Genomic DNA, 27,626 nt, shown 5'->3' on the forward strand with positions numbered 1-27,626 from the left:
CATATTCTCTCTTTTTTTCTTTTCCTTGACCAATTTTTCACCAACAATGTATGTATTTTTGTATTCATTTATATGCTATTTATTTGCTCTTTTTGACATGTCGTCTATAAATCCAGTTTTAGTATTATTTTAGCATAACTTCTCCCAATACTAAATTGCCGACAATATTATTTTGGCATAATTTTTTACATGAAGGATTTTATTTTCAAATTACGCACTAATGGGTTGATTACGTACATTATTAATTATTTATTCTTTTTGTTTTGTATTAAGAAGATCTATTAATACGAATTAATAATCAATTTAATAAATTTAATGAAGTAACTCTCTCTTACCAAGATAGCTTGTGTCTGGTTTCTCAAAAAAAAAAACACTCTTTGGAAAAAAAGGAGCTCTAACCCAATTTTTTTTCATTGGGCACTCACCGTGGAAAAGAAAAAAGTTGATCATTTGAAAATTTAATTGAAAAGAATACTTATGTGCCAAATATCTTCAAAGAAAAATGCTCACAAATTATTTTTACTTGTGAAAACCTCAAAAAGAACCCATTTACTGAACGAGCCTTTGGTGTTTGATTTTTTATCCAAATTGTAGAGTTAATTAGCAACTTAACATTACATCAAAAGATCTAATTTTTGTATCTAAACCAGCAAGCAAATTACTTCTTCATATTTTTGTATAACAGAGCCCTTGTACCAGCATCCACATCTTCACTGCATCAATCTCCCTCCACATTTTCAATATTACTTGTGTGAACAAGCAAATCATTCGCTAACTTTATCGCTCCCTTCATTCTCGCCTCATGCTACTTCACATTTGGCTCATTTTCAGCTAATTTGGATACAATCTTGGCTGCCGAGCGTCTGACATGCTCTTTAAAGGTGTTTTTCAAAATTAAAATCTTGATCAGCCACTCAATCACCTTTGAATCCTTTGATGTTGGGATTTTACCAAGTGTAACCTCAGATAAACCTTCATGGGTTGAGAGTTCCTCCAAAATTCTTGCACCCATAAATTATTTTTCACTCAAGGTTGAATCAAGAAACTCTTCTGCAAATGTGACAAGATTCATTTTGGGCACATCTAAAATGTGTCCAGTTACACACTTATATTATGCATCGTAAAAGAATCTCCTAATTGGGTCTATATCCAAATCGAGATTGCGGAGTCCACACTCGTCTAGCATTGTCTCAAACAATCTTCCGTGACTCACTTTCCATTTTCAAATGGCCATTGCAGCAAGAAAGACCATTGCCTTCAAGACTGCCACGACATAAAAGAACACCAGTAACGCATCTGTTTTGCCAAAATCGTGTGATGTTAGCTGCACCGTGGAGAGAACACCAAAATTCACCACAGAGATGAGGTGGAGACAGTAGAGGAGCCAGTTGATGATACGAATCTAGAGCGACAACTTTTCATATTATACATGTGGTTTAATTCAAGCCCACGACTACGATATAGTATGTAGATTCCCTCTAATATCAATGTAAGCACGATGGTTGATTTAAGCATCACCCCTACATTAGTCTTCCGCACTACTAGATAAAGCTTTAGCATTCCCACCATGAGGCCGCCAGGTCTAGTGCGCTCACTATTATGGCAAATGCCATCACCTTCTTCTCCGGTGCCACCTTGTATGAAAAAAATAAAAGGTAATAATATACTTTTTGTACTGTTTGTAAGAGCGTTATATATAACACAATTCTTACATAAACTAATAATTATTAATTTATAATTGACAGTTTAATATATATTTCAATTGAAATATGTTGTCAGTATTTTTAGCATTATTTCATGTTGAATTCCTTAAAATTATTTACTTGTGTCAAAAGATTAAATCAGACAATAACAACAACACGCCCACGGGCTTCCACTAAAAAAAACAACAACAAAACAATAAAAATAAAATCCAATCAAAGTCACTATTCGGATGAATTTCATTTCTACAAAGAGGCTTTTTTTTTTAACTGTTGGATCGCCACACTTTATCATGACCTTTCTCTTTTATTTTGATTTGGGATAGATTGTGCACAAACTACAATACAGAGTTTAAATTAGACAACAACCACACACAAAAATGTTCTTATAGTACAATAATATGCTTCTCTGTGCGTTCTAATTTGTGAATTCAGTTCGGTTAATTTGAATTTACAATTGCCTATCCTATTTGAATGGAGAAATAAACTTAAAATATACTTTTAGTTGTTTTCAATCTCTCCACCTTGTTGGATGGAGAGTAGAGGGAGGGAGGGAATGGAAAGGAACAAAAACTTTCCGTTGAATTATGTTTGGTTGATAAAATTATGTCGGAGGTGAAAGGTTTAACCTTGTATCATTATAATTAATATAATCGGTTTCCCTTCCAAATTGAGGTGTAAAGGGTGAAAATAAATTTTGTTACAAATATTTTTAGAAAAAATGACACAAATGCCCAACCCTATATCTTACATATATAATTCTCATACAAGATTTTTTTCCTCAAAACTACAACAGTTACTGAATTTCTCATCAACCTCTTAAAATTTTAATCAACCAAACAAGAAATAAGACGGAAAGGAAAGTTAAATTTATTTTCTCTCATTAATCATTTAAACACAAAGAGGTTGAGTATGTTAATTTTTCTTTCTATTTCATTCCATTTCCTTCTATTCTTTACTTCCCATTCCTTACTCTACTCTCCATCCAAACATGATGCTAATAACCAACCATATTCTCTTTTTTCTTTTCTTTACATATTCTCTTTTTTCTTTTCTTTAACCAGGAAATTTCAAGATATGTAGGTAACCGTTTAAATAAAAGTTGCTAATTTGTATAATTTGAATTTGTAACTGATTATTATTTCACAAAATTAAATGTGAAATATTGGTTTGCTCGGAAACTTCTTTTAATGCTTGTAAGTTGTAACGAACACTATTTAGGGCTATACAACAGCCCAATTAGTACCTACGGGCTTGTTTAAAGAAATGGCCCAATTAGAATTTTTATGAAAGCTCCATTTTTTTTAAGCAACTCAATTTGGGAGACTGGGAGTTGTTCCGTTTTACGGATATCCTTACCATTAATTTAATCATATTAATTTGTGTCAACTGTCTGCGTACATTACCAAAACAAACATCACATTGGTCTCATTAATATTTTCTACCTTAAATTAAATTTACTACGTAGGAATGATTTCGTACTTATATTATAAAATTTACTACGTAGGAATGATTTCATATGTGCAGCTCTTACTCCAGAATTTCTTTTATAAACCATAATTAAAAAAAAAAAAATTAGGAAACCAACATGATTACTTTTTCTTTACAAAAACCGTAAGAATTGAAATGTCATTTCGGTCCCGATTTTTTATTTATTTTGGGGACCGAAAGGGCAATTCGGTCCCAGGTATTTTCACATTTTTTGTATTTTTTTTCTCCAAATTTGTGAAAACGGTTGGTACCGAAATGACAATTCAGTTCCAAAAAAAAAGGAAAAAAATGACCGAAATGACATCTCGGTTCTCATGGTTTCTATTAAAAACAAAGCAATCAAGTTGGTTTGGTAATTTTATTTTTTTTATTTATGGTTTCTAAAAAAAATTCCTTACTCAACTACCTCCGTGAAGTATTGGTACATAGTATAACTAGAAATCATGAGAAAAGAAAGGTTCATGCAATGATTTTAGATGTTCATGCATACATCATTCCGAGTTAGAATCAGGAGTCAAATAGGTATCATTACTTATTTACATGAAATTGGTTGGAACTTATATAAGGTGTGATTAATTATAACACCAAAAGAAACACCATCTATTAATTATATAACTACAGCAACACCCATGTCAAATAAAAATATAGATTTCAATAATCAATAGATATATAAAAGTCGTCTCTAATAAATTATTAAAAAAAACAATTGCCTGCCGTATTTAGCAATCGAAACTTTTGCTGTTTGATGGTCCCAATTTTGAAATTTTGAATATATATATTTCATGCGCACACACGCAAAGCATGGGGCTTTAGCTCACACAAAGTGCCTTGTGAAACTAAAATTTTGTTAAAGAGTTGGTGTTTAGACTAACAATTAATAACCTTTATATCTTGTCATTTGTACCTCTATCATCCTCTAAATATAAAAAAGAAAAGAGAATAACAGTACAGTAGGCTCTCTTCAGTACTGCTAATCAACGTAAATATATTTACGCAAATGATGGTAGATAAATTTCTCTCCATTTCTTATAAGTTTTTTTACACATTTAGTGTTTCAACTTGCTCAAGCATTCTGTTTTGTTGCTTAATGAAGGCACTAAGCGAAAGAATGCCCCAAATGGAGAAGAGGCCTCGATCTAAGCCGATGTCAGGAAAAACCGTCACGCTCCTGTGTGTCACTAGCTTTCTGGTTGGTTTCTTGTTAAGCGGTCGGGTCTGGCTACTGCAACAACCAAAGAGAGAGAGCAATTCTATGATAAATCATGGATCAAAGGTCTCATTATTCACGCACGACTGTGAGAACAAGCGAGTATGTTTTTCTTTTTCCTTTTTAAGTCTGGTGCAATGGTGTCTACTTTGTTTCTTCATTTCTTTTATGTTCAGCTATAAACAAAATCATGTATTGATCGTGCTTAATTTCAGTTGCAAAAAGACCAGAATAAAATAGATTCCAATAAAATTGGAGAAATGCAAATTACATAATAAGTGGTAAGTAAACACATTGTTTTTGCATTTAGATATTAGGCGAGATGCGTCCGACTGATGTCATGAATGAAGTAACCAAGACACATCAAGCAATACAGTGAGTAATCTAATTAAACTTTACCTCAGCATCTTCAAGTGTGCATTAATTTTCTTGATTTTATTCGGGTTTTTTCATTCAGGTCCTTGGATAAAGCAGTATCTTCTTTAGAACTGGAACTCGCTGTGGCGCGAGCTAGTAAAGAATACGGTGGCCTCGGTTTGAAAAATCCCAAAAGTGCTCCTCAGAAAGCATTTGCTGTTATTGGTATTAACACAGCATTTAGTAGTAGGAAAAGACGTGATTCGCTTAGAGAAACTTGGGTGCCTACAGGTTAGCATCTTTAGTTTCTCAACCTCCTAAAATATTTTACTTGCATAATTCCCAACAATCCATATTTATTTCTATAGGATTTCAGTTTCAGGTTACTGTTAGGTTTGCCTTTTGTCATCATAACAAATAATGGAGGAATGAATCAAATAGCCTTTTACTAATGGGTCAAAAGTACTAATTGGAGCCAATAATTTATACATCTAAAACACCAATGAATTGTGATATGAAATGATGCATTCTTCCAGTACTGGTACCAGCTAATACCTGTATTACAGGTGCATATAAAGTCTGTTTCAAAAGACCCCACCTTAAAAAAATATTCTTATTGTAAAAGGAAGAATAGTCAATAACAATAACATATATGATCACAACCAAAAGTAATATAAAATGTCAAAATAAACAAAAAAGGAGGATACAAGTAGGTTACATTTAGCACCTGTATTCTTAATTTTTATACAACCAAAAATCTTACAATGTCCTATTATCGATTTATTTTGTTTTCTATATCTGTAGGGTCTAAACTAAAAAAATTAGAGAAGGAGAAGGGCATTGTGATAAGATTTGTGATAGGTCACAGTGCAACCAAAGGGGGCATTCTGGACCATTCAATTGATTTCGAAGAGGCCCAAACGCACGATTTTCTGCGGCTAAATCACGTAGAAGGATATCATGCGCTCTCCACTAAAACTAGGATTTATTTTGCCACTGCAGTTGCTATGTGGGATGCTGATTTTTATATCAAGGTTGATGATGATGTGCATGTTAATCTTGGTAAGTAACAGTTGCCCCATATTACTATTATTATATTAACAAATTTAGTACAGCTTTTCATCATCCCCCTTTCGGTATGGAGGATCAGGTATTTAATAGGACCTAAGTTCTAATTTGCTGATTTTGCTTCATTCTTAATTCAGGTGTGCTTGCAACTAGGCTAGCTCAACATAGAGCAAGGCCTCGTATATATATCGGATGCATGAAATCAGGCCCGGTTCTCTCTCAAAAGTAAAATTTCAGACGAAATATCATCATCCAAATATTTATAATGTTAAATGTATGAAGTTTCTGATAATATGATTTGCATATTACTTGAATTGCAGAGGAGTTAAGTACCATGAACCAGAGTATTGGAAGTTTGGTGACGAGGGAAACAGGTACTTTAGGCATGCAACTGGGCAAATTTATGCAATTTCCAAGGACCTGGCTGCATATATATCCATTAATTTGTGAGTTACCATTCATTTTATTTTTCTTTTTTCCTAAGAAAACCTCTTAGTGAACAGTTAACTTTCTCTACTGGCATTGAAACTGTACAAGTAATTTTCTTTTTATGGAATAATATTTTTTTCCTTCTGAAACTGTACAAATAATTTTCTTTTTATGGACGAGTGATTTTCTTTATCAGTTCTGAACAACTCAGGAGATAAGGTAAAGTTGCTAAATATTGACAGAATAATAACTGAATATAATGTATTTCAGGCCAATTTTGCATCGGTACGCAAATGAGGATGTATCTTTAGGTGCTTGGTTAATTGGATTAGAGGTTGAACATATTGATGACCGGAGCTTGTGTTGCGGTACTCCTCCTGGTATGCACAACATATTTGAAAATTTACTCTTATTAAAATTAATTTTCAAATAGGAGGTAAAATGAAGCCTTACTCAATACAAAATATATAATGATTTACAAGTATGAATGTACTAACTGAGTAACTGAAATCTGAGAAACTGAAATACAGATTGTGAATGGAAAGCACAAGCAGGAAATGTATGTGCGGCTTCCTTCGATTGGGCGTGTAGCGGGATTTGCAAATCGGTTGAGAGGATGAAAGAGGTGCATGGCATGTGTAGTGAAGGAGATGGTGCACTCTGGAACTGGACACTTAGCTAGAATATAGAGTTAGAAATAATTTACTTTCTTTTTCCTTTTTTTTTGAGTTAGGATTTGTTTCATTTTTAAAATATAATCTTTGGACAAGGAATTTGTTCTTGTATAACATGGGTGAGTGCAGATTACTAAAGAGAGATGATATTATTTAATTGATTTAGATTAGTAAAGTGAATTGTTTATGCTCAAATATTATTACAAGTCTAGTAAATCAGATATATTGTGTTACATGTAGAATAAACTAGTCGAACACATTTTGTTATTACAAAGCATTTCTAAGTTATAATAAACATGATAGTATATTCAGTAAGATAATATTTTTTAATTTATAAAAAATATTTTATGAAAAGGGAGAAATAGAAGGAAAGAAAAAAAAATTCTCAAGTGCCCCTCCAACTATGCAATTTCTCTCTTATTTGATGATTTATTAGTAGTTCAGATTGTTTGGTGGTCATGCTGTTAACTTCTTGGAGACAAAGCAACAAATCCTGGCAAATAAAACAGATTCAACTGTGAGTTTTCTTTACTTCTGTTATAAGATAAAAAATAGCCAATAAATCTGTGGGACGATTTAATAATTAGTAAAGAAACCAATAAAAGAAGTGCTCCGTGCAATTTTCAACCAACAAATACTTGGTAAAAGCCCCTCAAATGAAGGGGGGCCTCTTTCAACAAATCAACAAATAAAGTAAAACGGTCATAGTGCGGTAGTGCCTTTATTGGAATTCAGAACCCCTATAGTAACTCAAATTTTGTACTTAGATTGGAACCGTCCGATTTGTTATGGCACCAATATTAAGGCATCGGGATGGTCCAGATTTAATCTCAAACTTTAAGGTACTTTAGGGAATATCTACCCGCCTTTAGCCCCGAAATTTCTCCATTTTTCTTAAAGGCGGGAAACCTAACCCAAACCTTAACCCAAGTCATGCCGACTCTCCAGAGAGAACTTCTCGTCGAATCGAAAACGAATATCGTCCGTCCGATAGTTTCTCTCTCCTCGTACAATCTTTTATTCTAACCCTGAATTTAACCCTAGTTAATTAACCGCCTCACGTCCGACTCCTTCTCTTTCCCCATCCCGATCCAACCCTAACCCTAACCCTAACCCTAGTTCTCGCGCCGCCGCTCCTCGCCGCAACAATTACCCAAACCCTCCGTCCTCTTCAATACTAGTCCTAACGGATTCCATGGTAGTCAACGGGCGACCGCTCAAGCGTGCCAAATCTCGGGTCGCGGCCTCTCCGTTCGATCTCGTACAGGCGAAGAGGCCGATTGACCTGGACACGATTGCAGAGCTGCGCGACGCGCGTAGACCGTCGGATCTGATCATTCCGCGCGGTGGTCCTATAGATCTGATCAATCAGCGGGGAGTTCTAGATCTGGATACGATCGCAGCAGAAGGCGATGTGGGAAGGCCTTTCAGAGAGAGCGTAAGAGCCTTTCTGAGTAGAAATGGTAGGGTGTTGCCACTGCCTTCGATCCTGTCACCACCTGCTGCGCCTTCGGCAAATCACTTGCTGACGTGGCGGATGCTGATCCGCACGTCTGGCACCGATGTGGAGTTGAGTGTGGTAGATGAGGATGTTGTGAGATCGAGATCTGTGTATTGCGATCAGTGCAGAGTTGTCGGTATGTTTCTTGAATATGTTTCTTTTGTTATTTACAACTTTCATTTTACAAATTGCATAAACTGTTTTTTTTTTGTGGGTTTTGTGAAATAATATCATAAGCATGTTCAGTGAAATGATTACAAAAATAGGCACTTTCATTGTTTATATATCAGGTAATCAAATAGAACTTATAAGAATAAGCTTTGTGCTAGGAAAAATTGTTCTGTACTAAGGTAGATGTGTTTCTTTGTGACCATGTCCACTGAGCAATTGCTTTTGTTTTATCATGCTGCTTCTGTTTGTTTTTTATTTTAGAATTGATTGATATGTTTTGTTTAAAAATCTCTTTTTTGTTCATGGATTGAAAAAGCTACTTATATTTTGACAGTTCTATCGTCAACAATTTTTTTGAAATTTTAGCTGATTAGAAATTTGATTATTGTTGGATCATTCCACAAGATGAAGTACTTATATTTTTCAATAATTGTATGTCCCTAATTATTTAGATCTTTTTTCTGCTTGAACAATAAGGGGAAATATTGCTTCAGATGTTTCTGTACTATTAAAACTATGTATAATACAGTGAAAGTTTATGATACTGAACATGTTTATGATACTGCTTCACAAAACAGATGCTGCCTCATCTATCATGATACTTCCGTTTGTTTTCTTCTTTTAGAATTGTATATGTTTAGTTTAAAATCTCTCATTTGTTCATGGATTGAAAAGCTATAATTTTGGTTGCTGGGGGAATTTGGTTCACCTGGTTCTATTTTTATAGTTTTAAGGTCATACAATATTTTGCAACTTTAGCTGATTTAAAACTTTGATTAATTGTTGGATTATTCAACAAGATGAAGTACTTAATTGTTTTTTAATTTACGTTATTTTTTAATAGTTCTGTGTCCCTAGTTATTTAGATCCTTTATCTGCTTAAATAACAAGGGGAAATTTTTCTTCAGATGTTTCTATATTATTAGTCTTTTTTAACTTCATGATTTACATTATTGCAATCCTAATAATTTAGGAGTGCTTAACACTTTTGGATTTTGGAAGTAGAACCTTTTGAATATGCATATTGAGTTACTTAAAAACTATGTATGTAGGGTGGAGTGGTCACCCAGTATGTGCAAAACGATACCACTTCATTATAAGAAATGAAAACCGCACACTTCCCAGTTGCCGTGGGACTTCTTGTGTACACTGTGGGGCCCCGATGTCTGTCACTGAATCAAGGTGCAGTATTTATGCAAGAAAATTTAGTTACTTTGAAAATGTCCTTTTCTGCAAGTATGTTTGGTAATTTTGTCTGTAGCCCTGACCTTGTTAATTTCCCAACGTATTCTAGCATGGGTAGGAGAACAGCAAAGAAAAAAGGGGGTAGGTCCACAGGACATAGAAAGCGTAAACCCAACAAGTCAAAAAAAAGGTATCCTTGTAGAAAGGGGATTTTATGTTTTTTACTATTTTAAAGCTTCAGCAAGGACACAGGACATCCTTTTGGTACAATGTGAAATATGTTCATAAAACTGTTCTTGAAATATGGTGATCTTTTCGTTCTGCAAAGACGATGCATTATATATTTTCATGTTAAGAGGTTTTTTAGCGTACATATAGTATGTGAGCAGATGAAACTGCATTTACTATTCATAAAACTGTTCTTGATATATAGTGATCTTTTCAGTGTCTTATAAAGACATTCCATTATATATATTTCACATTGTGCTTCTGCCAAAATATTTTTCACTGAAAATCTTTCTTTTTAAATATTAAAGATACAACAAATCAGGATTCTTGGATTATGTTACATTTTAGCTTCTTTAGATATCAGCATTTCTTATAACACCTCATAGACAAAATTTAAAAGAACAGTTTGTTTGTTTGTTTAAATTTCAGGTGCAGCACATGCAATTGTGGAATACCAGCTATGGTAGGAGGTGAGGCAGTTGAACAGGGTTTGCAACTGCACAATCCATCTCACTTGCTCCATGCAGTGGTGCACTCCAACGGTTATGGCCACCTCCTTCGTGTCAATGGCCGCCAGGGTGGGTCCCGACACCTAACTGGGCGTGAAATCATGTCCTTCTGGGACCGCCTCTGCAAGTTCTTACATGTCAGGTAAAGTGCTATTGCCGTCATCATAATTATTATCATTTAAGTAGCATTTGAATTGTAACAGTCAATACAGGAATAGCAATTTGGTCTTTGTTGTGGTAATACAAAAAATTTAAGGGTGTAATTGTTTAATTTTGTAGGAAGGTGACAGTGATGGATATATCCAAGAAGCATGGCATGGAGTATCGCCTCTTGCACTCTGTTACCTTTGGGCACCCCTGGTATGGGGAGTGGGGGTATCAGTTTGGTGCTGGCAGTTATGCAGTTACTTCTGACTCGTACCACGAGGCTGTTGAAACCCTAGCACATATACCCCTCACCATTTTCTCCAACCAAGGACGGACCCCACGAACTATTCTGCATGATATCATCTCTTTTTACAAATGCCTTTCTGAGCGTGAATTAACCACCATCCAAGATCTGTTTAACTGCATTACTAGCCTTCTACATGAATCAAATGGAGAAAGGAAAATGTCAAAAATGTTTAAAGTTGAAATTGCTCGGCATAGTCTGATTTGTAACTGGACAAAGGATGATGTGGAGTGTGCGCATACAGCGATGATTAAGGTATTGAGAGCAGTTGGTGGGTCCAAGTGGGTAAGCTGGCGCACACTGAAAGGTGCCTTGTCAAAGGCTGTAAGGTCTACACAACTATTGGATCACTGCTTAAGGGGTCTGGGTGGTAAGACAACTGTGGATGGCTTCGTTGTAGCCGCCCGTTGCAATTCTGAGACTAATTCAATAGAATACAGGTAAATGGACCCCACAGAAACTGTAATTCTACTTATAATACTTAATCAACATTTACATAAGAGGAAATCCCCACCATACATGGAGGAGAATATAGTGATAACTTTTGTTTGGAAAAATGTATGAGAGGATAGGTGGGTGAAAATTTTCTTCTGTTTGGATGGGAATAGATAGGTTTAGATAATTGCTGTGTGAATCAAAATCTAACATTACTTTTTCATGCAAGCCAGGCTTGAAGCTGCCCATCAGAGGTCGTTGGTTGATTGCACCGCCTTATGCAGACCCTCAATTGAGCACCTCCTTCGTGACCTCAAATTCCTGTATAGCACTCTCCTAAATCCCAGCACAATGGAATCCTACAAGGCACAGACTGTTAAAGATGCAGCCTCCATAGCAGCAATGAAAGTTCTCGATTGCAAACATTTTGTTAAGTGTTATAATGAACCCAATTCTAACCCTCTTCCTTTGAACCCATTCATAATTCATATTTGGTGTGTGGTTGAACTGAGTGACCATCCAAAAGACTACACCTCACCACCCCCAGAATTACTTGTCATCTCAACAAGCGCAACCATCTCTGACCTAAAAGTACAAGCAACTAGGGCTTTTCAAGAGACGTATCCTATATTTCAAGGTTTTGTTGCCGAGCACATAGTGACGAACACTAACACCAGCGAAAGTGCATTGGTGAAGCATGTGGTAAACCCTAATGATGTGGTGAGGGTTGTGGGTCGATGTGTGGGTGTAGATGACATGCAACTGGGGCAGTACAAAATGGAAAGGGGTTTAGAGAATTGGATAGTGGATTGCTCGTGTGGGGCCCGTGATGATGATGGAGAGAGAATGTTGGCATGTGACAGGTGTGGTGTGTGGCAACATACTAGGTGCAGTGGGATTAGAGATTCAGATGAGGTGCCAGCAACTTTTGTTTGTCGCAAATGCATGAAGAAGCAGAAGGTTTCACCTGTGGGGGGGAGGTGCAAGGAGGAAATGGACACGCTCATAGGTGTGCAAAGAAGGATCAATGAGTGTAAATAGTTAGTTTTTGTACAGAGAAAAAGAGTCTCACCTAGAGTCTGTTGTAACACCTCTAGCTGTTTAATGGAGCTCCTTTCTTTCTTTCTTTCTTTTCTTTTACCCTTTAACTTTATTGCTTCCATCCTGTGGTGTTTTATTTTGGAACCATCTAGAGTGGATTTGGAAGTTTGACTGATTCAGCTTTTGTTGCTTGTGCCTGAAATAAGAGAGCTAAATTAATCTTGAGCATTTGTTGTTGTTATGCTTAATCTATGTATTGATTATAATGCTTTTGAAACATGCGTAAGTACGTGTTTGTTCTAGGATTTTTTATGATATGATGATTGGTTGTTAATGAGTGTGCCTATTCTACCCTTTATATTTCTCCTAATGACACATCTGGTAAACCAGTATTGGTAATGTTGGAATGCATGCAATTGCAATACCGGTCAGTACTAGCAATCTTGTGCTGGCTGTGAATAATTTAGCGTAGAGCATAGGATCATTATACACCAATAAGATAAAAATCAACCTCAACCATTTACATGCGCCGATCTACACAATCTACTAAAATGAAATTTCTACAAGATCTGAAACATACCTTTGCTGACTCCATCAAATAGCATCAATAACTGTAGAAGTATATGCCTGCATCAAGAAGCAGATATATCAATCTACAAATGAGCAAGTACAAATGATTCAAACTAAAGTAAATATCACTAGATCCTTGGACTTGCCAAGTCAAACACCTAACATATGGAAAACTTGCACACGGAACCAGGACCCTACCTTAGAAGATAAAAAGTTAAAAACAACACCAAAACAATAGTGGCCTTCTAAAACCTAACAGGAATAATCCACATATTTGTTCCTTTCATCTACAAATGCTTGTACCTAAACTATTCATAATCAAACAAAATGATAAAATCAATGGTCACACTGCGTTGTTCAAAGTAGAACTTGTATGTATTATTCATTCTCTACAATCAGTAGTACTATGTATAGCTTGCTGAAACAACAAAGAACAATACTACTACTAATAATAATAAGAAAAAAAAAAGAATAATAATATAGCATTATTGTTCCTGTATAAGATAGTAATCTCTACATTTAGTTCCAAGGCAAATAAAAATTACCATAATCAACTCGAATAAATGCAATACTAAGATAAAACAATTATTACACCATAATACTAGCAGAAATCTCCACGGAAGTCTTAACCAGTTGAAACAAAGTACTTGTAAATCACCCTCCTAATTTTAATATTTATTCAGACATAATAGAATTCAAGCAGAAAACTGAATAAATGATTGCTTTTTCTGTTTGATTAAATTAAAATAAGCACACGGATTCTCCTCATCACTTAATGCTGACGTAGCAAATAGAAGATATGTAGAGATTACTCACTGACTATTTTCCTAATATAAACCCTAGAAATACTGAATTTAGAAAAAATATAAGACTACAGAATCTTGCACATATCAGACATTGTACTGCCTCAATTGAAAAATAATTACTTCTAATTAATAAAAAGAGCTCCGATCATGAATTAAGATTCTATAAGCCTGCTGATGAATGTCATTAACCCCTGGATAAACAAGGACATGTAGTTCATTTTAAAAGGAAACTGAAATAAGGAACATTTAAGCTATAAAATCAAGACTTGACGAAACACTGAAATTACTCGGACAACATTGTTCATTATTCCTAGGGAGGAAGTAAATTACGTTATTCAAAATATGAGGACAAATATTGAAGTAATCAAAGTTCTAATTTTCAGAAAACAGCATATATCCTATAGAGCAAACACCCTTTCTAGTAAGATCAAACAACTATATGTTCAATACAGTAAAAGAAAAAACGAAAGTACTACTAATTTTTGCAAAGCTGAGTAAAGCAATGATGTCTAAAACATATGAAGCTAACTATAGTAATACCAACATATCATGTCATTGTTCGTTTGACAGCATCATCTCTTGCTATGTCTAAAATTATGCAAAAGCTTTATTATCTTATATGGAGATATCACTACTTGAGTACCTACCTTTTGATGTCAAGCTCAATAAAATTAAATTAATGTTAATTAGTGATACAATGCATTTTTCATTGGTTACTCAATTGCATCATATCTTAATTTAACATACCTAAAGTACGCACAAGCTTTATTACCTCCCACATATGCCAAGCTCCAACAGATTTAAATTGAAGATTGGAATTGAGATGCTATGCACCTAAACTAAGCATAAATTCTCATTTCGGAAGGTAAATTTAACCTAAAACTTATTCGCAACTCAAATAAGAAAACAGAAATCATCTATAAGTTAATTCAGGATGGCTTCTTTAATTTGAAGAATGAAACTTTCCTTCTTCAAAAAAAAAAAAAACGAGAAAGAAAGGAGATATCTTAAAGAAAAACCTAGACTTCCAATTAAATAGTATCACAGCAATTCGTAATCTGAGAACCTTTATAGCGTAAACTACATGATCTCAGTAAAACCGCAATTCCAGAAAAATTAGGTAAATCAAAACTAGGGTTAAGTACCTCGGATGAAGGAAAGAAGTCAGTATAAACAAATACAACCTAACAATTCCGAGAAGAAAGTAAAACGACCTTACAATGGCCAAATCAATCACAACCCTAAGTCAATTACAAGTAACAAACGAGCTCCGATTCAAAAGCAAATTCAAAAGAATCCGACAAAGATTCAAATAAGCGACCATCATTATCGCAACCGTGAAGCAAATACCACCTACAAAAATTCTATTAGGTAACTTAAAGCTACTCCAAATTCGAACCATAAATCTATACAATAACAAAGAACAGTAGAGAAAGAGACAGAGAGATTACATCGAATGCGGATAGAAAACCCTAAATCGCGTTGAATTGGGATCGATTGTAGGTAAAGCGCTCTCTTTCTCGTAAAATAGCGTTTGGAATTGGAACTACGAGGATCCTATTCCTTCCCCTGTTGTAAGGAAATTGTAAATATAACATAACAATAATAATATACATGAGATGTATTCAAGGAGAAGTAAGGATATATATTTTTTATTTTTATTTTTTAATTCTGATGGTTTAGGTATTTAAAAATAGGAGAGCACTGTTGTTTGTTTTTCAACCGGTTACCGTCGGTGAATTATGAGCTTAGGAGGATCGGCTATGTATTCTGAATAGCGATTATAGCAAAAAAATAAAAATATATTTCGAATTGCGAATAGTGTAGCTATAACAAAAGCTATCATATATATAGCGATTTTTTCTTTTCAGATTTTATATTATATATTTCTACTAATTATCAACATAATCAATATTAGAGAATTAATGTAACAACTAAATGACAACTAATCTAAGTCTATATTTTTTTATCAATTATGCAAATAAGAAAGAAAAAAAAATCTAAAAAGTAACGTTATTTAATAGTTTATACTTCATAGTATTACATATTATAATAGACAAAGAGCAATTAATTTTATAAGGTAAATGAAGTCAATATACATATTTAAATATTTTATATATTATAATAATAATCAAAATCAACTTTTAGTTGAAACGAACGATAATAATTTTACAAATGAAGAGCAATAAAAATGAAGAATTAATATTTGAATATTTCTCGATATATAATGATAGAATAGATCACAAATAAAAATAGAAGCATATAGTTTGGTTTAGTATACTTATCGTAGAAGATCATGTAGCATTAAAAATAAGAATAGAAGTACAAAAGCTCATATAAATTGCAAAAAAAAAATCCATATAGCATAGTGGTAGCTATAGCGGTCGTAGCTGAGTTAGCGCACTTTTATCTCATAGCTTAGCGTTTATGGTCCGAAAAAGTTATAGCATAACTATAGCGCCGCTATAGCTAGCTATTTAGAACACTGTATCAAACGGATGGGATGAAAATATTTACCCGTCTTAACCTTAAAAAAAAAATACCCGTCTTACCCATCAAATAAAAATATTAACAAATTGTTTGGATGGATGGGATGGAAATATTTACCTGTCTTAACCCTAAAAAAAAAAAAAAAATTAACCGTCTTACCCATCAAGTTAATGAAAATATTTACCATCATAATATTAACACTTTGTTTTTTATGGATGGGATGAAAATATTTACCCGTCTTAATCTTCAAAAAAAAAAAAAAATTACCCGTCAAGTTAATAAAAATATTTACCATCTTAATATTAACACCCTGTTTAGATGGATGGGATGAAAATATTTACCCGTCTTAACCTTCAAAAAAAATTACCTGTCTTACCCATCAAGCTAATGGAAATATTTACCATCTTAATATTAACACTTTGTTTGGATGGATGGGATGAAAATATTTACCCGTCTTAATCTTCAAAAAAAAAAAATTACCCGTCTTACCCATCAAGTTAATAAAAATATTTACCATCTTAATATTAACACCCTGTTTAGATGGATGGGATGAAAATATTTACCCGTCTTAACCTTCAAAAAAAAATTACCTGTCTTACCCATCAAGCTAATGGAAATATTTACCATCTTAATATTAACACTTTGTTTGGATGAATGAGATGAAAATATTTACCCGACTTAACTTAAAAAAAATACCCGTTCTGCCCATCAAATTAATGAAAATATTTACCATCTTAATATTAACACTTTGTTTGGATGGAGTGTAGAGGAAGGAAAGAAGGAGAGATGAAGAATAGAAGAGAATAAAATGAAATAGAAAGTAAAAGTAACATATTTATTCTTTTTGTATTTGACTAATTAATGAGAAAAAATAAATTAAATTTTTCTTTCCGTCTTATTTTTTGTTTAATTAATTAAAATTGAGAAGGTTAATGAGAAATTCAGCAGTTGTTGTAGGTTTGTGAAAAAAAAAATTTGATGATTACTATAGAGGTAAGTATAAGGTTGGATATTTGTGTCATCTTTTTTGAAAAAAATTGTAAAAAAATAAAAAAAATTCCATCCGTTACACTCTAAATAGGAAGGGAAATCATTTCTATTGATTACAAGCATGCAAGGTTAAACTTTTTTCCCTTTTGTATCCTTCACCTCTGACACAATTTTATCAACTAATTACGATTTGAGGGAAAATTTTCTTTTCTTTCCATTCCATCCCTTCCTCTACTCTTCATCTAAACAAGATGTAAAAAAATATATTTACCGGTCTTATCCGTCAAGTTAACAAAATTTATTTTTATCTATTATTCGATAAACTAATGAAAAAAAAAATCTTATTCATAGTACAAATTAGATAAACGGTTAAAAGTGTGTGTATATATTATAATTTTCAATTTTTATTTTTAATAATTAGTGTATATGATAACGGGTATGAAAAAAAAAAATCTACCTGTGTATATCCATCTTAATGAATACGGTACGGATTAAATAAACGAATAAAATAGTCCCGTTAACACCCCTATCGGTTACCTAATGAACTCGGCAAAATAGTTTTTTTTTTTTCTAATTTTTTTAAAATATTTCCATCATGAAATAAGCAAATGTTCTTATTGTTGGGGTTTTTCATATATTTTTGCATATCAACTAAAATGAAAAATTTGTCTCCTAAAACTCTATTTGTCATAAAGTTCATTTAACTAGTTATGTTGCCAAATTAAATTAACATTTCACTGTTTTATTGACATCCAAGGACAGCATATTTCTAATTCATCCAAATTAATATTTTATATATCCAGGACTAATATTTAATATATAATATGCTAAAACTAATTAAGACAATTCATAGATTTTACATTCATATTACGACACATTTATACTTGTGATAAAATGTTCAAGTAATTTATCTAATATCCAAAAAATATTATATATTTTATTTGATTTTAGTAATAACTAGGACTAGAGAATTTTATAGTAAAAAAATGATTCTCAATTGAGAACTCGAGATTGTAATTTATTTTTCTTGTGTTAATATTCATTTTTATTAACTATATTATTGAATATAAATCTCTTAACAAAAATAATATAAAGTTTTGTGCAAGCAACAAAAATTTCCAGCTTATTTATTCATGTGTTAATTATAATTCGGTTGATCAGACCCTTATGGGACAACTGATGAAGCAAAATTTATTATTAGTAAAATAATTGCAAGCAAAAAGTTTGGCGCATTGTTCGTTGGTATCATGCTATGACCTGACATTTTTATTAATATCCAACTTTAACTATAAATTATCAAATCTGTTCTCAAAACGTAGTTTTTTTTTAAATCTCCAAACCATCTTGAGAAAATTATAACGACCACTAGGTGGATTTTTTTTTTTTTTAAAAAAAAAAAACCGGCCACCTAGTGCCGGTTTGGGCATTTTTTTCCGAAATTTTTAAAAATACCATTTTATTAAAATTAATAAACCAAAACACCAAATTGTACTGGAATTATTAAATTTCACATGGCCGCTGCGAGGGGAAGCGGCCAGCTAGAACCGGGCCGCTGCGACGGGAAGCGGGCACTTATTTGGGCCGCTTCTGGACCCAGCGGGCAGGGCCGCTTTGGGGGCCAGCGGCCACATTGATTTTGCCTTTTTTTTTCTTTTTTGGAAAACAGATTTTTTTTGTATTAAAATATTAGAAATGTTGAATATATTTCTTTGAAAATAGATGAAATACAATATAATTTGATTTATTAGAAAGACTGCAACAAATAACCCGGATCAATATTTTTCAGATCGGATTTTTCGCGGCTGTAAGAAAAATTAATATATTTCTTTATGTGTTATTGGAAAAAAATAAAAATAATTAGATTCTGAGTTATTGATCCCGGTTCAAAAGTCACTTCTAGGTAATCCAGAAAATATTGTGACCTTTCTAGTACATTTAATTTATAAAAAGTTGTATCTATTTTGATAATTCTTTTTGAAAAACAATAATTAAATAAATTAAAGATTTTGATTTTGATTTTTTTCAAAAATAGATACAACTTTTTATAAATTAAATGTACTAGAAGGATCACAATATTTTCTGGATTACCTAGAAGTGACTTTTGAACCGGGATCAATAACTCAGAATCTAAGTATTTTTATTATTTTCCAATAACACATAAAGAAAAATATTAATTTTTCTTACAGCCGCGAAAAATCCAGCCTGAAAAATATTGATCCGGATTATTTATTGCAGTCTTTCTAATAAATCAAATTATATTGTATTTCATCTATTTTCAAAGAAATATATTCAACATTTCTAATATTTTAATACAAAAAAAAATTTGTTTTCCAAAAAAAAAAAAAAGAAGCAAAATCAATGTGGCCGCTGGCCCCCAAAGCGGCCCAAATAAGTGCCCGCTTCCCCCGAAGCGGCCCGGTTCCAAGTGCCCGCTTCCCCGGGAAGCGGCCATGCGAAAAATATAATTTCCAGCCGAAATTGGTGTTTTGGTTTAATAATTTTAAAAAAAATGGTAGTTTTAAAAATTTCGGCATTTTTTTAAAAAAAAAATCTAGATTTTGAGGACAAGTTTGATAATTTCTAATTAAAATTGGGTATTAATAAAAAATGTCGGTGCTATGACTAGCACATGAGACCATTTAAAAGATTAGAAATATTAACGATTATGTTGATGCAATGTACATATGATAAAGTCAAAATAAAAATTATATATAATTTGTACGCTGCATAAAACTAAAATAATATTGTCAATATATTTATCTCAATAAAATATGTTATGTAAAATATGTGATAACGAGATTTGTTTTTCTCAAACCAGGTTTTCTTTATTAAAAAAAAAGAAGGAAAAATACCTGCTTCATTTCTTTGATTCTATTTTCTATATTTATCTGCAGTTGAAATGAACATCCCTAGTTAGGTTAGATGTCGCCAATTTGGGGCCCCCAAAATTTAATTAGGGTTAAGTAGAAAAGAAATAAGAGTGAGTGTCTATGGTACTATGCATATCACGGGTTGTTACCGTGCTACGGGCCTACGGCTCTATATTCGAGTTTTCATATCCTAACGGTTGATTCGAACCGTTCATCTTGTTCTCCATATTAATATGTGTTTGGAGACCAAATTTTATATTTTTTGAAATTTTTTTAGATATTTAGAAAATCACTTGATCTGAAAATTCTGGACCATCCAAAAACAGTGATTTTCAATAAATCTAAAAAAATAGTAAAAAAATTTCAAAAAATATAAAATTTGGTCTCCAAACACATATTAATATGGAGAACAAGATGAACGGTTCGGATCGACCGTTAGGATTTGAAAACTCGAATATAGAGCCGTAGCACGGTAACAAATCGTAATATGCATAGTACCATAGACTCACTCAAGAAATAATACCTTCTAAACAAATCCAGCAATTTTTAGAGAAATATTGGAAAATTATGTTGAGGTTAATTGAGGAAATGCTTGGGGGGGGGGTAAAACAAAATATAAATCACTGAATTTATTGAAAAAAATAAATCACTCAATTTGTTAGCATATAACACAATAATTGAACACGGCAAAAAAAAAAAAAATGGACCAAACAATTTTAAATAGCCTAGAGCAAAACCTGACCGGTTTGAGCTGTCATTGTATAATAGTAATCCATTTAGATTAATAAGATGCTTGAAATTCTTATACAATTGTTGGACATTTTTATCTTGATTTCTTTATTTCATCGTCTTCACTGAAAAAAATATATTTTTTTTCATTTTCTTTCGGAAAAAGTTGCTTGGAATAAATTAGAATACTAGATTAAAAATGTAAAGATAATTTTTTTGACTATTAGAACTTACCCACGATCCGCAATGGCAAATCAGTAATTAGAGATTCAGCTATATAAAAAGATCAATATTTAATTTAGGGATAAAGATAATTTACAATTTTTAAGTTTGGATTAGATGTCTCTTGTAAATATTAAACTTCTAGATTTCGTCTGAAGTTCTTTTATTTACCACTCTGAAATTTTAAAATTCTGATATTACCACTGTTTTTTGAAAAATTCAAAACTTGTAGACTGAGTTTGTACACTATTTTTGGCGCATGTACAGACTCAATATACGCACCAAATTTTTTTTTTTTTTTTGTTCTGTTCTATTTCTGTTGTATTTGAAATTATACGTTTTTATTATTTTATTTTTTTGTTTATTCAGATCATATTAGCCGAAAAAATTGTAGACTCGAATTTGATAATTTTTCATTTAGCAATTTTATTACATTATTCATAGTAGTCACGATTACTAAATACTATTGTAAATATTAATATCTACAATATATAAATAAATAATTTAAAATTTTTTAAAAACGGTGGTCAATTCTAAGGTGGTACCTAATTTTTTTTGGGAATTTCGTTTGCTTTAAACCTAATTCATTTTTCTTTTTCATAATTTCAACATAGCAATAATTTTTTTTCAGTATTGCAAAATCAACCCGGGTGAATAGTACTTGTATGAATACTTGTTATTAGTTATTAGTTATTAGTTATTAATTAACAGAACAGATATGTAATTATCTATTCCCATTTTAGAATTTATCCATACTGCAAATTAGTATTTCTTATTTTTTATGCAGAAAAACAAAGATTATTTGTAATTGCATCTAACTTAATAACTTGAGAATCACGTTTGATAATACCTATCTTACTTTCTATTCAAGTTATCTTTCTCTGTCACAGTGCTTATTATTAGAGTTTAAATTTGTTTTTACTTTCTATTCAAGTTATCCTATTCAACCTTTTGTGGTATTCTCCGTACAAAATTATTTATTTCATGCTATGTGGTATGCATATCTCTATTTTTTTTAAATTTAAATAGTTGATTTGAATCGTTCAATATGATATTTATATGAAAATGTATATGCATATCAAATTTTATATTTTCAAGATTTTTTCACTCTCTTTTTAGAATGACAGAAAATTACTTGAATTGAAATTTTTTTACCATTCAAAAGCAGTAATTTTCTACCGATTTTTTTATTTATATCCAAAAAATAAATCAAATTACAAAAAATAACTACTTCGGCGTTGAATTTCGAAAACTACCCAATCCGGTTACTCAGTAACCGGATTTTTATTTTTTTTCCGGTTACCCAATTCCCAGATTAGTGAAATGGGTCCGGTTATTGGTTAACCGGAAATGAGCAAAAAGTTTGGTATGGTATATGTCCGGTTAATGGTGCACCGGTTTTGTGTGTTTTTTTTTTTTAATTAAAACAGAAATTATTATTATTTTTTCATTTTTTGTATTAAAATATTAGAAATATTGAATACATTTCTTTGAAAATAGATGGAATACAAATATACAATATAGTTTGATTTATTAGAAAGACTACAATAAATAACCCGGATCAATATTTTGCAGGTCAGATTTTTCGCGGATGTAAGAAAAATTAATATATTTCTTTATGTGTTATTGAAAAAAAATAAAAATGCTTAGATTCCGAGTTATTGATCTCGGTTCAAAAGTCACTTCTAAGTAATCTAGAAAATATTATGATCTTTCCAGTACATTTAATTTATTAAAAGTTGTATCTATTTTGATAAATTTTTTTAATAATAATCATTAAATAAATTAAAGTTTTTGTTTTTTTTTCAAAATAGATATAATTTTTAATAAATTAAATGTACTAGAAAGATCATAATATTTTCTAGATTACCTAGAAGTGACTTTTGAACCGGGATCAATAACTCGGAATCTAAGCATTTTTTTTTCCAATAACACATAAATAAATATATTAATTTTTCTTACAGTCGCGAAAAATCCGACCTGAAAAATATTGATCCGGATTATTTGTTGCAGTCGTTCTAATAAATCAAATTATATTGTATTCCATCTATTTTCAAAGAAATATATTCAATATTTCTAATATTTTAATACAAAAAATAAAAAAATAATAATAATTTCTATTTAAAACAAAAAAAAAATAAAACCGGTGCACCATTAACCGGACATATACTATACCAAAATTTTTGCTCATTTCCGGTTAACCAATAACCGGACCCATTTCACTAATCCGGGAATTGGGTAACCGGAAAAAAAAAATCCGGTTACTGAGTAACCGGATTGGATAGTTTTCGAAATTCAACGCCGAAGTAGTTATTTTTTGTAATTTGATTTATTTTTTTAATATAAATAAAAAAATCGGAATTTTCTACATGTCTAAAAAATATTAAAAATATCTAGAAAATATAAAATTTGGTCTACAAATACATTTTGATATGAAAATTATGTTTTACAATTCAGGTCAACATAGGGGTGAAAACAGTCGGATACAAATCGGATAGTAGTCAAATCATATCCTTATCCATTATAATTTTTCGTATCAGATAGTAGTCAAAACGCATTCTTTGTTTAAAACTTGACGAGCTTCAAAACATATTGAATTAACATCAAATTCAAATTGTTGAAAACAATCTACTTTTCAAGTGATACATTTACATATAAAATTTATAAATTTTCGATTAATGTAGTATAAATCAAGCAGTAAAAAATGATAAAATATTAAATAAGTTTGAAAATTACTTCCAAAAACAAAGATGTGAGTTTCCATAATAGAATGGACAACCCAGACATTTCAAACGCTGTCTATAGCAGTGTTGTAAGTAACGGTATGCGTTTGTTGGACAGACATAATACTGCTGAGCAATTATCTGGAAATAATTATAAATAATCAGGCATAATAAAAAATAATCGGCTGATTATTCGAAAAAATCCGCGATAATTTGATCACTGTCAATAACTAATCGAACGATTAATCGGCCTAAACAGACGTTTTTTACAACGATGGTCCATAGGTACGAGTCTTCTCTTCTACGAGAAACATTTATAATGAGAAGAAAAAAACACAAGAATTTTTTATTTATTTATTTAAAACACAAGAGTTATTCTACTCGACAGAGCCAACTAATTAAAATTGGATGCCACAGTAGCAATAATGGCCACATGCATGGTCGCATGTCATAGCGCACAGCTTTTGTCTCATGCTTAAGCTTATCACGTATTCACGTGTCGCTAATCTCTCCAGACAAACTTTCCTTTCTACCTCCACATTTCTTTTTATTCTCCTTAATATTTTTTATAAAAGCATTCTCCTTACAAAAAAAAAAAAAAAAAAAGTCGTGTGCGATTAATTGATTATATGGTGATTTTTGTTATATATAATCTCAAATAAAATAATGAAAATCTATACTTGAAATATATCTATTTATTTATTGAGGAGGTTTCAATACCTTATATTTTTTATTTCTCATCATATCTCATATTTTATATCTTTGTTTTCAAAATTTAAATTGTTGATCCAAGCCGGTCAACATAATATTTATATTAAAATATGCATGGAGATGTTTTCATATTTGTTGGAATTTTTTACTAATTTTTAAGATAGGTACAAAATTATTATTTTTGGACCGTTAAAAAAAGAGTGATTTTCCACCCATTTTAAAAAATAGTAAAAAAATTTCCAAAAATTATAAAATTTCATCCCTAACCATATTTTATTATAGATATCATGTTGAGCGACTCAAATCTACAATGTAGACTTTGAAAACGAATATATATAATATGAGGTATGATGAGATATAAAAAGTATGAGATATTAAAAAAACATTATCTTAACCTAAAAAAAATATCGAAGGAGAGAAACCGGATCCAGGATAAAAAAGAATTTTTAAAATCTAGACTTTTTTCAAACTTTTTGTTACTTGTTGAAATGGTACACTTTTTTTTTTTTTTTTATGTTAATGAAGGTTCATAGGTCTAAATTTATTTTGTGAAATTAAGATATGTAGGACGAAATTAACAAAGAGTCAGATTTCATTTTGGTTAGACAATATCTAAAAGAACAAGTTCAACAAAAAAACAACTATAAAATTGACAAAACACATTATTACAAACAAACAATTTATCACAAAAGGACACAAGTAGCAAAGATCATAATGAGATTTCAGATCGTGTTTATCAAAATAATAAAACAAACATTTTTTATGGGATGCTTGTTATGTTTTAACTTCAATGAGAGAGAACTTTGATCCAGGTTAGAAATTGACAAATTGTTTGTTTTTGACATGTTAAAAAAAAAGAGAGTAGTTAACAGTCCTTCAACTCTAATTCTCAAAAAATTTCTAGATATTTTCAACTAATTTTGTAAACTCCAACACTAAATCCTGTAAACTTTAACACTAAATCTTGTAAACTAATTCAACGAATCATTTTATTCATTTGTCATGTTTTAACGTCGATGAAAGAGTACTTTGATCCAGGTTAGAAATTGACAAATTGTTTGTTTTTGACATGTTAAAAAAAAGTGGTGTGGTTTCATGGGAATTAGATATTTGATTAGAGTTATTTGATATGCATTAAGATTAGTGCGCACTTAATACATACAAATTCTAAAGTTATTTGTACGTATTTTAATACAAATCAAACAGTTTCAATCAAATATCAAATTGAATTTAATCAGATGCTTATGAACTGTCCCCAACTGAATGAATCGGACAGTCCGAAAATGAAAATTTTAACTTGGCACGTATCTCAAAGCACAAATAATACTGCTCCTACTGTCATTCTAATCACCCACCAGCTGAAATTAATTCTAGACCGTCCATTTCAATTGTGTTGAGTCAAGTACCTGGGAGGATACGGATCCCAACAGAATTGAAGAAACACTCTTAGGGCCTGTTCGGTGGATATGTAGGAATAGGAATAGGAATGGGTTAGCCTGCTTTTTACTAGTTACATGGAAAAAAAAAATTCAATTAGACTGAATTTTTTTTTCTCACATGAATATTATTTCGCCGAAGAGGGCCTTATTGCAGTTCACGTTGGCTGGAAAATGTTGTAACGTGCAAAATTATTTCTTTAAATTAGGTACAGCGGAATTCGGTTAGTACCAAAACTTTGTGAAGTTCAATGGGGAAACAAAAATCTATTAAAAATTCCAACTATTCCATTAGTCTGCAATTATAATGGTAGAAAATTATTCACATTTTAAATACTAGTCACATGTTTTATCTTACCTCAGATTTACAAGTCTTGTGCTTTCAAGAATCTTTAATATTTTTTAGGGTAAATTTTCTGGGAGTAACTAAACTTTGCTATTTGTTACGAATTGGTCACTCAATTTTCATTTGTCCCTCACTAGCAATTAAATTTTGTATTTGTTACAATCAAGTCACTCTGTTACATTTTTCATCTAAATAACTTACGGAGTATGACTTGAATTCCAACTCATCATATTTGACAACTTGGGTACGTTTTTTGAGAACATTAACTATTCCAACAGATAAGGAAAATCACGCAGATGGCTTATCACAAACAGCCGGACTGGTACAGAACGATGTAGACGTATACTTTGGTCAAACAGACCCTCTGGGAATGAAGAAGTGAGTCGCTGGTACAACAACTGGTACGCAAATCTGGACTGGTACAGAACGAAGGAGAGAAATATACCACAAGTGGTTTCATGGTGAGATGAAGATTTAAAAGGGGTTCAGAGAGGTCAAAATTAAAATCGAAGGAAATTGAGGAAAATAAATCAAAGATATGAAACTGATATTTACAAATTAGATATATTGGTATTGACGTATTGTAGATCACTACGGAAGATCAGAGAGGCGGTGCACTTGGAAGTGAGAGATGGAACCACATAGAAGTTAAAGAGATGGTGAACAGGGAGGGAGAGCGATCCAGCCTATGTTGCATGGATACGGGTACGGGTATCGTATCAGATACAATACGGATACGGTGATACGGTAATTTTCAAAAATCTCGGATACGATACGCCTATTATATATTATTTTAATTATATTATTAATTCAATATTTGTATTATATAAATTAAATATCCAAAATTCTGGATAAGGTATTTTACATAAGTTATACAAATAAGCTACAATGTTTCAACAACAAAGTTAAGTTGCTTCAGTGGTTGAGGTGCTGTCCGATAACCCTCAGACCCCTAGTTCGATTCCTGATGGCGTATCCGGGTAGAGAGGAGCCGTATCGGCGAGTTTCAACGCGTATCGGTGACTGTATCGAAGCGTTAGAGATACGCCACGTCATCGGATATGTATCGTGGCGAGTTTCAACGCGTATCGGTGACTGTATCGAAGCGTTAGAGATACGCCACGTCATCGGATATGTATCGTGGCCGTATTGTTTGCGTATCCGTATCCGATACGGGTACAGGACCCAATATGGAGTATCCGTGCAACATAGGATCCAGCCAATGACGTAAAATTGGGACAAATTTTCAGAGGACTTGATTAAAACAAATACAAAGTTTAGTGGCT

The 27,626-nt window shown here is 32.0% G+C and overlaps 2 protein-coding genes and 1 long non-coding RNA gene across 7 annotated transcripts; 2 read left to right on the forward strand and 1 right to left on the reverse strand.

Moving 5' to 3' along the window:
- The first annotated feature begins 4,155 nt into the window (after positions 1–4,155).
- Positions 4,156–7,110, forward strand: LOC144575517 (putative beta-1,3-galactosyltransferase 8). Its single transcript, XM_078325684.1, has 8 exons — positions 4,156–4,500; positions 4,709–4,773; positions 4,856–5,046; positions 5,560–5,817; positions 5,961–6,048; positions 6,144–6,269; positions 6,523–6,632; positions 6,783–7,110. Exons 1-8 carry the CDS (start codon positions 4,189–4,191, stop codon positions 6,932–6,934), a joined length of 1,302 nt encoding a protein of 433 aa, XP_078181810.1. The 5' UTR covers positions 4,156–4,188; the 3' UTR covers positions 6,935–7,110.
- Positions 7,111–7,835: 725 nt separating this feature from the next.
- Positions 7,836–12,692, forward strand: LOC144575514 (PHD finger protein At1g33420-like). Its single transcript, XM_078325679.1, has 5 exons — positions 7,836–8,563; positions 9,651–9,780; positions 10,441–10,662; positions 10,800–11,411; positions 11,640–12,692. The coding sequence occupies exons 1-5, from the start codon at positions 8,122–8,124 to the stop codon at positions 12,445–12,447; spliced, it is 2,214 nt and encodes a 737-aa protein (XP_078181805.1). The 5' UTR covers positions 7,836–8,121; the 3' UTR covers positions 12,448–12,692.
- On the reverse strand, positions 10,284–15,473 carry LOC144575518 (uncharacterized). Of its 5 annotated transcripts, none has more exons than XR_013518461.1 (5): positions 15,275–15,473; positions 13,028–15,176; positions 12,479–12,643; positions 11,618–11,765; positions 10,284–11,100 (listed from the first exon to the last, which is right to left on the reverse strand). It is a non-coding gene; the product is annotated as an uncharacterized LOC144575518 (long non-coding RNA). The 5 variants fall into 5 exon arrangements; XR_013518462.1 differs by lacking the exon at positions 15,275–15,473 and having other exon boundaries at positions 13,028–13,269; positions 13,309–15,268; XR_013518464.1 differs by lacking the exon at positions 15,275–15,473 and having other exon boundaries at positions 13,028–13,074; positions 13,216–15,268.
- Positions 15,474–27,626: the final 12,153 nt, after the last annotated feature.

Source organism: Carex rostrata, chromosome 24 (genome assembly GCF_964058835.1).
Source record: "Carex rostrata chromosome 24, lpCarRost1.2, whole genome shotgun sequence".
Lineage (NCBI taxonomy): Eukaryota > Viridiplantae > Streptophyta > Magnoliopsida > Poales > Cyperaceae > Carex > Carex rostrata.

Excerpts from the sequence above, each read along its gene's own strand:
- LOC144575517 (XM_078325684.1), top strand. The coding sequence starts at position 4,189 with ATGATGGTAGATAAATTTCTCTCCATTTCTTATAAGTTTTTTTACACA. Across the intron at positions 5,047-5,559 it reads AGAAACTTGGGTGCCTACAG|GGTCTAAACTAAAAAAATTA; the intron begins GTTAGCATCTTT and ends CTATATCTGTAG. Across the intron at positions 6,633-6,782 it reads GTGTTGCGGTACTCCTCCTG|ATTGTGAATGGAAAGCACAA; the intron begins GTATGCACAACA and ends ACTGAAATACAG.
- LOC144575514 (XM_078325679.1), top strand. The coding sequence starts at position 8,122 with ATGGTAGTCAACGGGCGACCGCTCAAGCGTGCCAAATCTCGGGTCGCG. Across the intron at positions 8,564-9,650 it reads CGATCAGTGCAGAGTTGTCG|GGTGGAGTGGTCACCCAGTA; the intron begins GTATGTTTCTTG and ends CTATGTATGTAG. Across the intron at positions 9,781-10,440 it reads ATGTCTGTCACTGAATCAAG|GTGCAGCACATGCAATTGTG; the intron begins GTGCAGTATTTA and ends TTTAAATTTCAG.